This window comes from Asparagus officinalis, chromosome 10 (assembly GCF_001876935.1).
Source record: "Asparagus officinalis chromosome 10, Aspof.V1, whole genome shotgun sequence".
Classification (NCBI taxonomy): Eukaryota; Viridiplantae; Streptophyta; class Magnoliopsida; order Asparagales; family Asparagaceae; genus Asparagus; species Asparagus officinalis.
The window spans coordinates 60,468,432-60,485,149 of NC_033803.1; the positions used below are offsets into that span (position 1 = coordinate 60,468,432).

Genomic DNA, 16,718 nt, shown 5'->3' on the forward strand with positions numbered 1-16,718 from the left:
TCGAGACAGACCTGGCATATGCGCTGAAAGTCAGAGAATGTCCTCAGCTGTTGTTTCTTAAAGGAAATAAGATTTTGTATAGGGAGAAAGGTATAAACTGTTCAATGAAGGTTAAAAAGAAAATTTCTCATTAATTCCAAATTAGGTTTTGTTTTGAGATCTGATCAATCACAAGTATGCTATGTTTGCAGAGTTCAGAACAGCAGATGAGCTGGTGCATATGATTGCACATTTCTACTATAATGCAAAGAGACCTTCATGGGTGGACCCAGCAGCAGTTGCGCCTCCATTTTGATTGTTAAGCTTCAGGTACTTCCTCGAAAATATAATCGTAGAGAGCGCAAGCTTATATAAAATGTAGGAAGGAGGAGCCTACATGTGTCCTAGTGTCAATTTTACATCTGTTAGTTACACACTTACACTAATTACATGTATGTCTGTATTGATTCAATATTTAATTTGTGATGGTCTTTGAACTATTGCACTGATTGTTAGCTGTTTACACTGGTTACATGTAGTGTTTTCACAGATATGAAATTGGTGTTGGGAGACTTATAGGCGCCCCATTTGGCTTTTTTCTAGATGTTAACTTACTATTTAAGATTTACATCAGACTTTTGTGATTAATATGATAAGAAATTTTCTACTCGTTTCCAGTTATTTACTTTTGAATATTAAAACAGCTATTAGCTATATGTGACATTGGCAAGACTTTGATGCTTATATCGCATTGGTACTTTGGTAGCAGTTTTGATGCTTCATTAGTATTTGAAATATTGCTTCTCTTTATTGAAAAGTGAATTTTAAGTTAACATCCGGGTAAATTACACTAAACCCACAAGAACTTTTAACATTTTGCAGTATGCCCTCAAAAACTTCTAAAATCGCACTAACTCCTCAATAACTATTGGGATTGCCAAAAAAACCTAGTAAGTCTCTGTTTTTTGTAGATAACCCCCCGATGACAGCATAAGTCCACATTTAGGATCGACAATGTGTCGCCAATGCTAAATGTCGACTTACGCCGTCATGGGGGGTTATCTGCGAAACACGGAGAGAGTTTTCTGCAATTCCAATAGTTATTGGGATTTAGTGCAATTTTAGAAGTTGTTGGGGGTTTACTGAAAACGCTAAAAGTTCTTGAGGGTTTAGTGTAAGTTACCCCTAACAAATGCTGCCAGCCATCAAAGATCGTAAACCACCATTGTGTTAAACATGCTTTCAGCTGGCTTGCTAAATTCAAAAAAATATATAAAACATTCCATAACAGTGAGGGAAGTGGGAAAGTAGCATAAGTATCTTTTCTTTGATTTTTGTTTTAGAAGTTTGAGGTCCTGAATCAAACATCATTTGTGTAATCGTATTACAGGTTAGTTCCCAAGATTCATTTTGTAATCTGCTGAGCGAGATTAATTCAGGTGAGAAGCTGTTCGTGTAATTCCTTTTTTCCTTCATTTTCTCACTCTTGTATCCTAGTATTCTTGCATTTTCTCTACAGGTTCCATACAGGCTTAATGGCTTTGCAGTTGCCATTATGGAGCTACCGTAGACTTTCTCATAAGCGGGCTGGATCTATTATGCGCTGGGACGATACTTTGGAGCGCTTGAAGTGGATACCGATGAATATACACCCTCTAAGTAGCCCAAACTACTCATATGAGTTTCTGTAAATAAAAAACTGGCCAACTTAGAGTTATTCTCCCAACTTCGATGTTTGGGTGCTGTGTAAGGAGCCATATGAGCACTGTGTCCATGGATAGCTGCTTGTTTCTCTCTCGTCTGCTGATACTCATTTTTCTACTCCCGGGTGTATTGTCGACCTTTTATGCCAAGGGGTTCTTTGTTTGCGCATAATTCAAATTGCAATACAAAGGACTGTTGCAAGTAACCTCAATAGCCCCAAAATTGTCGCTATATTTGTTCGGTTGTGACATTGTGTTTGTCAGAAGATTAATTGAGAGGAAAGTTTTTACCCCTTGTAAGTTGGGGAGACCATTGAATTTGCAACTTAAACCCCTCTATGTTGATTGTAACTGTGGTTATCATAGATATGATTGTAGGAAGAAAAAAGAAGCAAGCTTCGCAGCCAACTGAAGATAATTCTGGTGTATGTAACCGCATTTGGCAGCTAGAAATACTATTCCAAGAACTCCATCTTGTATGCCAAATCTCACCCGTCCGTATACCAATTAACGGTCGAGATGACATAAGATCCGAATCCATTAAACCCTCCACCATCGAAATCTCCTTTCTCTTTCCTAAACCCCCAAAATCAGCCGGGAGAAATGTGGAGATCCAAAGCTCGCTCTCTCCTCCTCAGATCTCTCCACTCTCACACCCGTTCCCAATCTCAGGCACCTCGCAAAACCCTAGCGCTAAGCCCAATCCCCCGCCCCCATCTCCTCCCCTCTCGTCTCATCCGAAACCCTAGCTTCTTCTCCTCTCAGCACGACGCCTCAAGCCCTAGCGACGAAGCCCCCGATCCCGGAGAGGCCTCATCCTGGACTCCCGAAGAACCCGAGGGTTCCAATGGGACACCGCCTTGGGATTTGGAAGATCACGATGATAAAGGCGCCGCCTTTGGAGAAATTACCCAAGAACCGGCCGATTCTTCTCCGCTGGAAGTAGAAGGAGATGGAGATGGAGCTCAGGTTGCGACTGCTGAGATCTCTCCCGAGTTGATCAAGAGCGTTGTTTCTATTCTAAAGGGTGGTGAAGAAGAGGCGATTGAATCGAGCTTGGATAAGTTGGAGCCGACTTTGAGCGAGGAATTTGTGGTTAAAGTGATCGAGGCTTCGGATGGAGTCGGCGGCAAGAATTTGATTGGATTCTATAAACGGGCTTTAGAGATGGAGGAATCTGTGAAGACTTCGAGGGCCATGGAGCTTCTTGTTCTTTCTGTGAAGAGTTCACCTGAGCTTGGTAAGAAGGAAGCTTACATGTTGTGGGATTTGGTTAAGGAGCTGGGCAAGGAGATTGGGGTTTTGAGTACTGAGATGTTGAATGAGCTGATATCGATTTTTTGGCAATTGGGTAAGGCTAAGGCTGGTTTTGAGGTCTTTAACAAGTTTAATGAGTTTGGTTGTAGTCATGATGCGGATAGTTATTACTACACCATCCAAGCTCTTGGCAAGAGATCGATGTTTGACAGTGCATGGTCTGTTTGTGAGAAAATGCTTAGTTGTGGAAACCTACCCAACAGAGAGAAGATCGGAGAGATTATCACCTTCTTTTGCAAAGGAAAGAAGGCGAAAGAGGCCCATTTGGTCTATTTAATGGCAAAGGAGAAGAATCTATCTCCTCCAAGGTCTAGCTTGGATTTCTTAATCTGTGGACTGGCTCGAAACGATGGAACTGTTTCTTTAGCATTCGAGTTACTCGAAGACTATCCAAAGGGGTCATTTAAGTATGCAAATAAGACTTATGGTGCTGTTGTTAAATCATTGTGTAGGGTTAAGAAAACCCTGGAGGCAAAAAGTTTGCTACTGAAAATGGTTGAATCAGGCCCGGCACCGGGGAATGCTTCTTTCAACTATGTTATTAATGCACTCTCTAAAGGAGGTGAGTTGGAGGATGCATTAGCTTTGATGAAAGTGATGGAGAGCAGAGGACTAAGGCCGGATGTTTATACGTATACTGTGGTTATGAGTGGATATGCAAAGGGGGGTTTGATGGATGAGGCATATAGGATATTCTGTGAAGCCAAGAAAAGGCATGGTAAGCTGAGCCCTGCTACTTACCATGTTCTTACTCGGGGATATTGTAAAATGGAGGAGTTTGACAAGGCACTTGAAATTATGAAAGAGATGAAGGTAAATGGAGTACAACCGAATGCTGATGAGTATAATAAAATGATACAGTCATTGTGCCTCAAGGCTTTGGATTGGCGTTCAGCGGAGAATCTCTTGGAGGAGATGAAAGAGAGTGGGATGTATCTTAAGGGGGCTACCCGTAGTCTTGTGGCAGCGGTGAGGGAAATAGAAGAGGAGGAAACACAGCCAGAGGAAGTTAGTATTGAAGCTTAATTTCTTGCTCAGGATGTTGAAGTTGAACTTTTGCGTCAATAATTTTTCTTCCCCTCTTTCAGATTGTGCTGGGGGATTACTCGTGCAAGTGAGTTATATACACCCCTCGTTGTCTAGTTATCTTCCCAGCTGAAAGAAGCAACTTTTTTGGTGTTTATTACAATTCATCATTTTCTTAGTTTAATGTAGCAATTTTTTGTTTTCTTTCTATCAGATTATGCTTAGGTTTTCTTATGCATGATTGTTGTTGTTTTACTTTCTATGTATGAATGGTGTCTTTTCGCTAACTAATCTGCTTCGTGATTATACTGTGTCCTCTTTATATATCTCCATTTGTTGATTTTATCATTTTGTCAAAGCAGGCTATTCTTTTAGTTAAATTCATTCTTCTTATGGATAATGTTGACTTTTATGTATTGTTTGGACAAGTGATCGGTATGTTGTTCACATCTGTTACTTTTTGTGACATACTTCAGAAAAAGTAGTATGTGCTTATTTATCCAGTAGACAGAAGGACTGCTAAGTACTACCTAGCAAGGTTTTAAATATCGGTTATCGGGGATTTATTGGACGGTCAAAATCCTTATCGGATAGCGGAAATCGGGGATATATCGGGGATAAGTAGTATTTATCGGAGTGATATACTGGATGATGTGTATAATATAATATAACAATTAAAAAATATAATCTAATCATGCTTAATGAAATATAAACATACCAAAATATAAATCATCATGTTTAGAATCACTAACAAATTGTAGAAAGCGAAACTTGCATCATAGCCTTGAAAAAATATAATGTTAGTCAAAATGGGCTGATAATCCCGATAATTTCGATAAAAATTCTTATTTATCGGCCGATAAGTGCCGATAACGCCGATAAATCGCCGATAAACCTACAAAAACGATAACCGATTAAAAATCCAATTTATCCTAGCGGAGAGCTCCCAAATCCGATAACTCGGCCGATAATATCGATTATCGGCCGATATTTAAAACAGTGCTACCTAGTGACACCAGAAGGAAAATTAATCAGTAGATAAATATCAGTAATTTAAAATTTGTTGTCTACTTTGCTTCTTCCTTTTTTTTGTCGTCGTCGTCTACTGTTTTAAACATTTTTCCTGTGAAGTATAAAATAAATATTTAATATTGCTTAAGATTGGATAAGGTCTCAAATGTCTATTCCACAATATTCGGTATTTCAAAATTTCCCCCACTTATTTCTGTGTGTCATCTTAACAACCAAGTCACATAATCATATCTCAGATCATTAGCCTATTCATCAGTTGTTAACATTGTAAGAGTGACTTGACATCCCTATTATGTATTCTTCTTAAATGTCCATAAGAGGGGAAAAAACCTACCAAAAAGTTCATCTTCTCCCTCCTTAAAATAAGCCAAAGGTTCCTCTTTCTTTCACTCGCTGTCTACAAGATCCAAATCTGGTCCACAGAGTGAGATGAGGGCTAGATTGACGGTTGATATATATGGGTTTTTTTGAAGCATTAATAATAATAGTTGAGCCATGTGAAGGACTTGCGAGATTTATTTTATGTTAGATCCCCTTGCATAATGACTTTCTTTTATATGGTTGAAATTTTGCTTTTGTTTCCTAGTTCGTGTGCAGTGCTGCTGCTGTATGTTTTCTTTTGAATAATGTGTTCTCTTTTGAATAATGTGTTCTCTACGGCTTTCATCTTTTGCTAGTTGATTTTATGATGTATATTCAGAATTTGCATCTGCTTTCTGGACAAAAAACTTGCTGGTTACATCTGAAGCAGTGGGCCTGTTGAAAAGCCAAACACAACACAAGAATTGTGGAGAATTTTATTGTTATGTATTGAAGTCTGATTTTTCCTTTTATTTTAATTTCTTACTAACCCAGGAATATCTTTTCATTAGTATCAAAGTTGCTTTTCCTTTTGTAACTTAGGTTTCTTCCAAGAGTTAATTTTTTCTGTGCCTAACCCACTTCAAGCCTGCAATTATTTTTACTTTATTATTATATTGTACTGGTATTAGTTATAAGTCAGCTGATTAGTTATGCCAATGATTTTGCTAAACTGTTATGAACCCATATGGTCGAGTAAATACATTGAGCTCCAACTAGGATCACACTGATTTCCATAACCTTTTTAGCTGCTTGTGATGTCTCCGATCTTAATGTAATTTTACATGATCTGCACAATTGTTGCTACCCTCACTTTGCACTGTATTTAGAAACCAGGGAAGACAACAAACACTAGAGCACAACCCACTGAATTGTAATAAAATAAATCTTGTGTTGGCATACCTACTTGTAAGCAATGGTTGCATTGAGGCTCCTCTTTATGAAATTAACATGGCATAGAATAACCGCACTGTTGGCTGCACCTTTTATATTAACTGTATGTTCTATTTCCAGAGCAGCAGGCTGAGAAAATCAACTAATGTAGATTCTAGAAAATCAATTCTCAATCTTGGTTGCAGAACCATGAATAGGCCTTTTCAGCATTAAGGGATAATAATCCTTGCATTATTATTTTATTTGTTTGCCAATGGTTTATGAGATTAAAGAGAAGCAATCATCCTCTGTTTCAATGGATATAGGACACGGGTAAATGTATGTGTATGTGTCACGGGTACTTCTCAATTTTAGAATTATATTTACCTCACAATCTTTTCATGCCTGCTTATAAAAGTTTTTCTGGTGTTACTAAAAAAATTAATTTTTATCCAGTGTTCATCTATATTGTTTCTATCACACTCCACATTTCTTATTGTAGCGTTCCTGCTAAGTCTGCCGTAATTTTGGGTCCCTTGTGAACAAATGCTGCAACGTGTAGGTGTTCCTTACTCGTGTCATGGTTTTGTGTTTCTGTTTGACAGTCGTCACTCCTTGTGAATTGTTTTGTTGAATTGTCAAGGTATTTGCGGTCTTCTATAGTTCTATCCTATTTCACGTAGTTTGATTGTGAAGCTTTCAGTATCATCTTATGTACTGCTTATTTATTTCCAATGCTAGTATTCACAATGTATGATGCCTTGCAATGCAATCATTTGGAAGCCAGATGAAAGTTGACACAAAATAGTAAGATTTGAGACTTGAAAGGAAGAAAGTTAGTACTACATTACTACTAATATCCTTCTATATCAGTTGTTATTGAATTAGTAAGCTTATCCAAGATATTATTGTATTCCTATGTCTTAAAGTCCCTTCCATCATACAAAAAAACTCAGAAGTTGTGGTGAAAGTTGAGAGTTATAATCATGTAGTTGAACATGACCTCTCAATTTAAGCATTCTTTTTGTTGGTCTTGTAAGTTATGTAGTTTAAATGTGTTTTGAAATACCTAGAATGGTGGAAATAATTTGAATCTGGATTGCTGTGATATCATCTTAAAGTCAAGCCTATGTGTCTGGTAATCCAAATGACAATGTTTATGTTAACGAAGTGGGATTGCAGTAAGTCCCTTTCAGAGGTTATAGATTCGTGATCCAACGGTAATGCTAATGTCCAGTCCTTTTTAGCACTTTGGATTTTGACTGATTTATACAAAAGAAAATTGTTTCTTGTTGATATGCTGTGACTGAATCCTCCTTTGACATAGGAGCTGTTATTGTTGGAAATTTACAGGGTAAACTCCGCTTCGCCAGATGCTTATGTACAAAGTGAAAAACACGCAATGGTTGTTAATATCATCCTCGTAATTCTGGGAAATTGTAGACTGTATGAAGAGGTGAACTTATTTTATCTTAAATTATTATTACATTGGCAACCATGTGTTACTACTACATTTGCATTCTGGACAGCAATGTATCTGGTCAATCTATATTTCATGTGCATGTTCGTATTAGTATGGGATATTCTTTCATGTGCATGTGCATGTGCTTGTGAGTTGTTCCTTGGAGGGATGTATATGAGAAGGAACCCCCTTGCTGTGTAGAGCACATGCTATCAGTGTTCGTCCTTGTTTCTGTGGAAATTACAAGATCTTCTTACAACGTACTACTGCTGAGAATGCTGAGAACCAGGGGGGATGATAAATATCCCTTTAATTAAAAGATTATTATTTGTTTATAGCCAGCTGATCTAGCTCCAAATCTTTGAAGCATTTTTTATTTCTGCTTGCAGACAAATCTTGAGTCAAAAAGCCATGAAGACGTGATATATTACCAAGAAAAGCTGGAAAGGGGAAGGAGGCAAACGACAGGGTCACTCCATTTTGGGGATTGATGGAGGACAAGGAGCAAAGGGTGAGGGCCCTTCTATATGACGGCCATGTATTGGCTGGCGTTTTGGTAATAAAAAAAGAGAGATGCGATTGTAGGCTGATTTGGTAGAACCTATTAAGTGATTGATTCTCCTATTAATGTTCTACTATTGTGCATTTCGGGCAAAATACGGCTCTTTATTTTTTTGACATTTTATTTTGAATTTACTTCTCTTTTAGTTTTAATATATTTAATTTAATTATTGTATGCTTAAAATTAGATATCACTTAATACTTAGAGCTAGTTTGGTTCACTCTAAATTATTGGAAACAATGTGTTTTTTAAGGATTTGGAACAAAAAAAAGTAGGTTTTTTGCCATTTTAGGATTCTAAAAGTTGGGTTTGTTTGAATTTTTTTTCAAGAAAAGGTTTATTAAAAAGCCTCTAAGCAGTGACTATTTTTGGACAGCTTATTTCCTATCTTTTGGTTAGGAAATAGGCTAGAAAGTTGACAACCCGCTGACAACTCATTATTTCTTTTCACAACTCTTCTTATTATTTGGAAATGAAACAAACTTGAGTTTTGAATATGCTTTCCTATTCTTAACTTTATCATTACATATCAAACACAAATTTTGAATTTCTTAGATATCCTAAAATTTTTTAAAATGAAATCCATTTCCATAATTTTATTGAAATGAACCAAACAACCCCTTAAAAAAGGATTAAGTTTTAATACATTTAATTTAAAAATAATATCTACTCCTCTTATCTAAAGAATGATTTTAGTTTTAATACATTTGATTTGTTTTATTGTTTATAATACAGTAAGATACTATAACATAAATAGTAACTTCACATATAGGGGTAGGGGTGAGCAAAAACCGAAAAAAACCGGTTCAACCGAAAAAACCGTCCAAAAAAACAGACCGGTTAACCGAACCGAATTAAATGGATGAGAAGAAGTCTCTAAACCATCCGAATCGAATTAAATCGGTTTGGATCCGGTTTGAACCCCTAAACCGCCCAAAAAAAATCGACCCGAATTCTGTTGGGCGGTTTAGAGACTAAACTTATACCTCAAAACTTTTTCTGTTATCATCCAATAGATTCAAACGGCGCAAGGAGCAATTTCAAGCAATGAGTACAACAATATCACAGAAAAATATCCTTGAGAACTAAGTAAAGATTCAAATCAATTCAGACAATTTGTTATGCACATGATGCACTTACAAAAGATGCATAAGCTACATTATATGAACAATATCATACAAAACATCACTCCCCCGTGTAATTAAATAAACTTAAACTTTAGTTAAAAATTTTCGCAGAATAGATCTTGAGAATTACATAAGATTCAAATCAATCACAAAATGTGTTATGTACATGATACTTACAAGAGATAAGCATGATGTATTATATGGACAACATCTTTAAAACATCAGTTCTCTGCGTAATTATATCAACTCAAAACTTTATTCTAAAGATGATAACCAGTCTAATAAAGCTTTGTTGGCGAGCTCATGAACCTCATCATGAGGACAATGCCCAGCTTGCAAATTCACAACAGAAGTCTTTGGATAGAACTCTTTGCAAATTCAAAACTGAAACCGAACCGAACCGAACCGAATTTCGGTTGGGCTGAATATTCGAATGAAGGGAAAAAAATCTGGATATGGATGAGAGTTTTGAGAATCCGAAAAATTCGGATTGGATGCGGATTGGGCATAAAACCGAACCGAATCGAATATGCCCAGCCCTATATAGGGGGGTATATTTGGTTTACTGTTTATGCTACAATAAACACTACATTATGAACAATACTTCGATTTTTGTTATAATATTTAACGTATAATTTACTGTAGTATAAACAGTAATTTTTTAGATTCTCCAAGTATATAGTAGCAGATAATGTATCTTGAATGGCTCTTATAAACAACTTGGCTGCTTTGTACTTGTAGGGTCCTTTTCTTTAAAACCCCAAAGAAAAATAGATGTATTAAACATAATAACTTTCTTGTTATGCATTAATATGAAGATAGACAATTCTTGAAGCTTGGACCACTTGGCTGCTTTGTACTTGCAGGGTCCTTTTCTTTAAAACCCCAAAGAAAAATAGATGTATTAAACATAATTAATACTTTCTTGTTATGCATTAATATGAAGATAGACAATTCTTGAAGCTTGGACCATCAATTGTCTAGTCGTTCAGATCCAGATAATTTATTTATTGTGAATAGAGTTGGGCGTCGGCCGGGTTGACTCGCGGGCTGATCCGACCTAGCTCGTCGTGGGTCACGATCTAGCTTGGTCTATAGTAGGCCGAGCCCGATCTGACTCATGATATATGTAGGTCACGGACCGGGTTGGGTCCAGCTCTAGACCCGAAACTAGAGAAATAGGTCTGAACCACCTTGACCCAACCCACCATAGAACTGGCCTGATCTAACCTGGGCTAACCTGACCCGACCCATAATTTTAATTATTAGTTTTTAGTATTTAGTTAACATTTTTTTCTCTTATATTTGTAATTTGACTTTAAACTTTCCGTGAACGTAGGTCTTTCTTCAAAGTCCGAACCACATATATTTTTGTGTTTGTGATTTTGTGTGTGTGATGTTTATCTCTTTACAATGTGTGTGTATGTATCATTTTAAATAAAGAGTAAAATAGAAAAAATAATTTGATAGATACTAATACAAAGCTAATATAGTTTAGCAATTAAAAATTAAAAATATGTTAAAATACTCATGAACCATCCCACGACTCGTGAGTCATCCCACGACTCGTGAGTCGTGGGCTGGACCCCATCTGGCATGTCCCTAGACGGGTCGTGGGCCGTGTCGGATCCAATCTATAATTCGGAATTAGAGAAATATGCCTGATCCGCTATGACCGAGCGGGCCTGTGTTAGACTCGGCCCAACGTTGAACCCGGTGGGCTGGATCACGGGCCTGAACCACCCAGCCCACGCCCACCCCTAATTGTGAAGTATAATTTTTCTAAGTAAATTGCACTTAAATGACCTAAAGTAATGGTATTTTCACTATATGACCTCACTTGTAAAACGTATCAAATGACTCATAGTTTTAAAAAATTTCACCTAAATGATTTGGAGAATAGAACATTAAATTTCTGTTAGAATATGTTGGGGATATTCCCCTATGAGAGGTCATGTGACACAATGAGTTTATTTAATACCCTTTATATGTCATTTAATTATATCCTACTGTCCTCTTATTTATATGGAAAATGCCATTTGGCACGCAAGATGGGCGCGCAACCCATCTCACGTGCCACAACAGGAATGTTATAATCATCATCTTATTGAAAATGAAAATGCTATTTGTCACGCGAGATGGGCTGTGTGCCCACCCGGCATGACAAATAGCAAAACCCTATTGAAAACTAGACCTAAAGGCTAAAACTAACAAATCTACATTGCCTCTCCTCAAACCAATATAGGGAGTCGTGAAGTCAAGCTCACGAGCTTCAAGTTCAGCTTCAAGCACTGCGAGAGTTGACGAGGAGATCGAATTATTAACATCAAATCCCGAGAATCAAGCAAAGATTGAATTTTTTACAGTAAACCCAAAGCGAAATGAGTGCTGCTACAGTGACCCAAAAATAGAGGACCCTGAGTGGGACAGGTGAGGTGTCGCCTCCCTGTCCCATGATGCACTGTTCATGAACAGTGCATCACGGGACAGGGAGGCGCTCCCTGTCCCATGATGCACTGTTCATGAACAGTGCATCACGGGACAGGGAGGCGACACCTCACCTGTCCCACTCAGGGTCCCCTATTTTTGGGTTCCTGAGGCATTTTTCAAGTGAAATAGATCTCCTCCATCCATTTCAAAAAACCATAATCAACAACAATGGGGCCCACAATCAAACACATTCATATAAAAACCCACATTCAACTACCCAGAATCCACAATGCAACTAATTAATCTGCAAAATTCCAACATGCAGTCGAGCAGAAAACAGTGAGAGGGAGTAATTACCTTGCATGTGACGATTTCCACTTCCCCCACTCCCCTCTCTAGACTGCGGTAATTTGGAGAAGTTGGAGGAATTGGGGGTTTTCTTTTCACCATTGTTAAGTGTTTTAGTGAGGGTGGGTTAAAAAATTAATAGGGGTACTTTCAGGGCCGGTTCTGAGATTTTAGGGGCCCTGTGCGAAAAGTAAACACATTTTCATTCTCATACTCATTCAAGCACAAATAATTAATATTATCATTTTCAATTGAATTTTTAACTAAATCTTGTGTTTCTCTAACAATAAATTTATCAAGCGATCCACTTGAGTTTGGATAAATTGTTCAATTTTTTTTTTCTTACATTTATCATATCCAGAAGGATATTTTCTTGGAGGCATTTCTATAATAAAGTATTACTGATTACAATCAAATTGAAAGAAGTCAAGATTCGGAACAATACAACCTGATGAACAGCTCCGGCTGAGAATCGACCTTGCTCTTATCCGTCAAGTAACGAATCTTATCCAAAGCCTTTACAACAACAACTGAACAAAAAAAATCAAACAAAAGCATCAAATGAACAGCTCCTCAAACAACAAAAACCCTAAGTAATCCCCAAAAATAGACCCAAATCTTACATCTTAATCTGAGATTCTGATTCCGAGGAATTGCTGGAGACTAGAGTTGACTATGGAGCCTGGCGAGCTCGACAGCGGCCAGCGGGGGCAGCGACGGCGAGCTCGGAGCTCCGATTCGAGCTCAGCGGGGGCGGCTACGGCGAATCCCGAGGTCTGCAGAATTTCGGGGCCTCCGGCCGACGGGCGGACGCTGACTGGCGACTGCGGTGCGGAGCAGCGGAGGACTGGAGTCTGGAGGAGAGAGCCCAGAGAGGAGGGGATGAGAGGTGCGGGCCAGATCTGATTTGTGAAGATTGGTTGTTTTTGAAGGAGGATTTTGATATGGACGGTTGAGATTAAGGGGTTTGTGAAATGTAGGGTCCATATTTGCTCTCCCTAATTATATATATATATATATATATATATATTATATTATATATATAATATATATATATATTATATATATATATATTATATATATATAATTTGGGCCCCCAGAAATTCGGGGCCCTGTGCGGGCGAATAGGCTGCACTCCTCCAGAGCCGGCTCTGGGTACTTTGTTCTAAACTCCCTAATTTTCAACGGCATCATCTTTTTGGATGGAAAATACAATAGGTCATTTAACTGATACATTTTATAAGTCAGATCATATAAGTGAAAAAACATGGAACTTTAAGTCATTTAAGTGCAATTTACCCTTTTTTCAATATAAACCATGTGATATTTAAATTAATATCTTCTCTATCAAGCCAATATTATGAAACCAAACTTTTCCCCCCGAGAAAAAAAAGGAAGGGAAAGGGAAAGGGAAAGGGAAAGGAAAAGGAGAGAGAGAGAGCTAAAGGACTACAAAAGGTTGTTCCGGGCCATTATTAGCTACAATAATGCCAACGTGTTGTTGTTCCCAAGTGGCCCAAGGAATAAAAATTTGGTTCATAATAAAGTGTTAGCATATTTAACAAATGTTTAGGTACGTGTTTTGTATTATTAAGTCTTTTTGAGCCCCACAAACAAATCATATAGATCTTTGCCCCACAAACAAATCATATAGATCTGTGTTTATTCGGTGACGAGGTAAGAAAGATTACCATTTGTAAAACTTCTTGTTAAGAGGATTAATTTTCTTTTATGATAAAAAGCAAAAAAGTCAGACTAGAAGAAAAGAAGATTTACAAAATTTGGGGTGTATTGGGTTGGGCACTAGTTAAGACTGTAGATTTTTGCATGTCTTCGTTGAACTTAAAAAAAAATTCCCCTTCCAACTGTAAGAAAACGTTCATGTGTGGGAATCTCTAAACATTGGTTATCTATGGTCACTGCATTTTTTTACCCCCTTTTTTTAATGTTTAGAAGCAAAGGATCCTATCACAATTATCCTAACATGAATATAGTGATTTGCACTGTAGATATATGGGAGTTTTTGTACTAATCTCAATTGCCCATGAAGGGTATAAATCACTTTTTCTTTGAGGGTGTTCTGTTAAAATTTACACTCATTTATGGGATTGGGCGTGGGCCGGGTCTACCCGTAGGCTGCCTGACTCAGCCCATCATGGGTCACGATCCGATCCGGCCCTTATTGGGCCTTGTCTGACGAGACCTATGATATACACAGGTCACGAGCCGGGCCGAGTCAAGCCCTAGACCCATGATTAGAAAAGTAGGCCTGACCCACGGCCCACCTGCCCTGACCCATGATATATTTTTTGGTTGGGCTAGTTATTTTTTTAGTTCTTTGGGTCTGCAACTAGATGTTCCTTTAGCGTTTTGGGTCTGAAATTAGCTGCCAACAAAGTTCAAATATCATATGTATTCGACTCGTGGGCCTTTTAATCCATTGAGAAATAAAACAACGATCTTTAAGCTCGTTGTTTTCTAGCTAGATAGATTAAAAAAATTAATACTAGTTTATAAATAGTTCAATGCAAGTTCAAATTACTAAAAAATAAATTAGAAATAATTTTATAATTTTAAATACAAGTTTAATATAATTAAAAATAAATAAAATGTAGAAAAAAATTTGGATGAAAAACTCATGAGCCGGCCCATGACCTGCGGGCCGCAGGCCGGGTCAGACCTAGCCCGCACCTAGGCGAGTCGTGGGCCAGACTAAGTCCAGTCCCAGATCTAGGATCAGAAAAATAGACCCGGTCCACTCTGACCCGTTGGGCCTGGATCAGGCCCAGCTCGGCCTTAAACCCGACAGGTCGGATCACGTGCTTGAACCGGCCCCACCCACGCCCACCCCTACTCATTTAGAAACCTCATTAGTTAAATATACATGGATATGTAGCCGTGCTAACATAATAGTTTTGCGTAGCAATTGATCGTGGTACTTTGTTCGAGTTTCATGCATATAGACATCGGACAAATTTTCAAAACCATCCCATTTGCGATTTTATTCCCAAAAAACAACCCATTTCCTCTTTATTTGTAAAAACCGACCTGGTTTCAGCCTCAGCGCTGAAACCAGGTCGGTTTTTACAAAAAAAGTTCCGAAACTTCATGGGAGTTCAACTCCCGTGAAGTTTAACATCTTAATTAAATAGCTGCTAAACTTCACGGGAGTAGAACTCCCGTGAAGTTTCTTAGTTAAAAAAAATTAAGTTGTGGAACTTCACGGGAGTTGAACTCCCGTGAAGTTTAGCAGATTAATTAAATGATTGCTAAACTTCACGGGAGTTCAACTCCCGTGAAGTTTCGAAACTTTTTTTGTAAAAACCGACCTGGTTTCAGCCCTAAGGCTGAAACCAGGTTGGTTGAGGTCGTTTTTTGGAAATAAAATCGCAAAAGGGTCTGTTTTGAAATTTTGTCCTATAGACATCTGAGAGGCCCGACACCTTAATTTAAAATAAGAAATTTTTATTGGGATAGATAATTTAAGTTCAGAACGAGGTGTAGGAGGATGTTTTTTTTTTAAAGGGTGTGGGAGGATGTTTGATTGCAATGTGTATATGAACTCAAAGTTTTACCTTATTTATGTTTAAACATGCTTACATCTAAAATCACTCCTACACTCAAATACCCCGATCAAATTATTTGTATATCCATTTTGTTTATTCTAGTAATTTGGTGTGTGATATTATTTTGTCATAGGTTGCTATTGTTGCGCGCCTATGCGGAAGCGTGCTCGCACACCGAACGAATCTGTGATCACGGGAGAAGAGAACCAACCACACACGAGCATAATTTAATCCAAATATGACAAATCAAACCAAACACAGAGATATACGTGGTTCGGCAATTTGCCTACGTCCACGGGGAGAGGATGAGAATATTCCACTAAATCAATGAGAGTACAAATGGTTACAATCTCACAAAATTACTCAAATAAACCCTAAACCAAATCTCTCAACTTGCTCACAAGTTCTCCCTCTAAATATGCTCAGTACAATCTAAAATCTCTGTTAGAAACCCTAGAAAAAACGTGTTTGATTATATATCAAAACACAATCCCAAAGCGAACAGGATACCAAAGTCCAAGCCCAGCCCGACTCGCGGTCGACCGCAGAGCCACGTGAGGTCGACCGGATCCAACGACAGAAACTCAATATCACTACAGGGTTTGGCCGGTCGACCGTCGCGCCACTGGCGATCGACCGCAAAAAGTCCAGAGACTTTTCCAGCTTGCATGCACGTTTGCGGTCGACCGTCGCGCCACTCGCGGTCATCCGCTGGAAGTCCAAACCTATTTTCTGCCATTTTTCTGTATACTCTTCAATTCTCCACCTTGGTGAAGTTTTCCCAAAACTAAGCCGACACCAAACAAAGAGCACCAATGCGTCGTCTCTCCAAAATCGGCTGCACCAATATGGTTGCTTACGTACCCCCTTTCCCAAGGGATCAAGTCGTCCGTAGTTCATCCAAATGACCGTCAATGGCCTCAACAATCATGA

At 38.2% G+C, this 16,718-nt stretch overlaps 2 protein-coding genes across 3 annotated transcripts in view; both read left to right on the forward strand.

Moving 5' to 3' along the window:
* Window positions 1-1,995, forward strand: part of LOC109826108 — a 10,869-nt gene extending 8,874 nt beyond the window's left edge. The window contains exons 3-6 of the mRNA XM_020393072.1: window positions 10-90; window positions 192-309; window positions 1,370-1,418; window positions 1,499-1,995. Of these exons, the coding sequence (XP_020248661.1) occupies window positions 10-90; window positions 192-295 (185 nt within the window). The 3' untranslated portion in view covers window positions 296-309; window positions 1,370-1,418; window positions 1,499-1,995. The remainder of the gene's footprint in view (window positions 1-9; window positions 91-191; window positions 310-1,369; window positions 1,419-1,498) is intronic.
* Window positions 2,280-8,406, forward strand: LOC109826106 (pentatricopeptide repeat-containing protein At3g02650, mitochondrial). 2 transcript variants are annotated; one of them, XM_020393071.1, is made up of 3 exons: window positions 2,280-4,113; window positions 7,644-7,746; window positions 8,142-8,406. In XM_020393071.1, exon 1 carries the CDS (start codon window positions 2,286-2,288, stop codon window positions 4,023-4,025), a length of 1,740 nt encoding a protein of 579 aa, XP_020248660.1. In that variant the 5' UTR covers window positions 2,280-2,285; the 3' UTR covers window positions 4,026-4,113; window positions 7,644-7,746; window positions 8,142-8,406. The 2 variants fall into 2 exon arrangements, with proteins under 2 accessions (XP_020248660.1, XP_020248659.1); XM_020393070.1 differs by lacking the exon at window positions 7,644-7,746 and having other exon boundaries at window positions 8,142-8,405.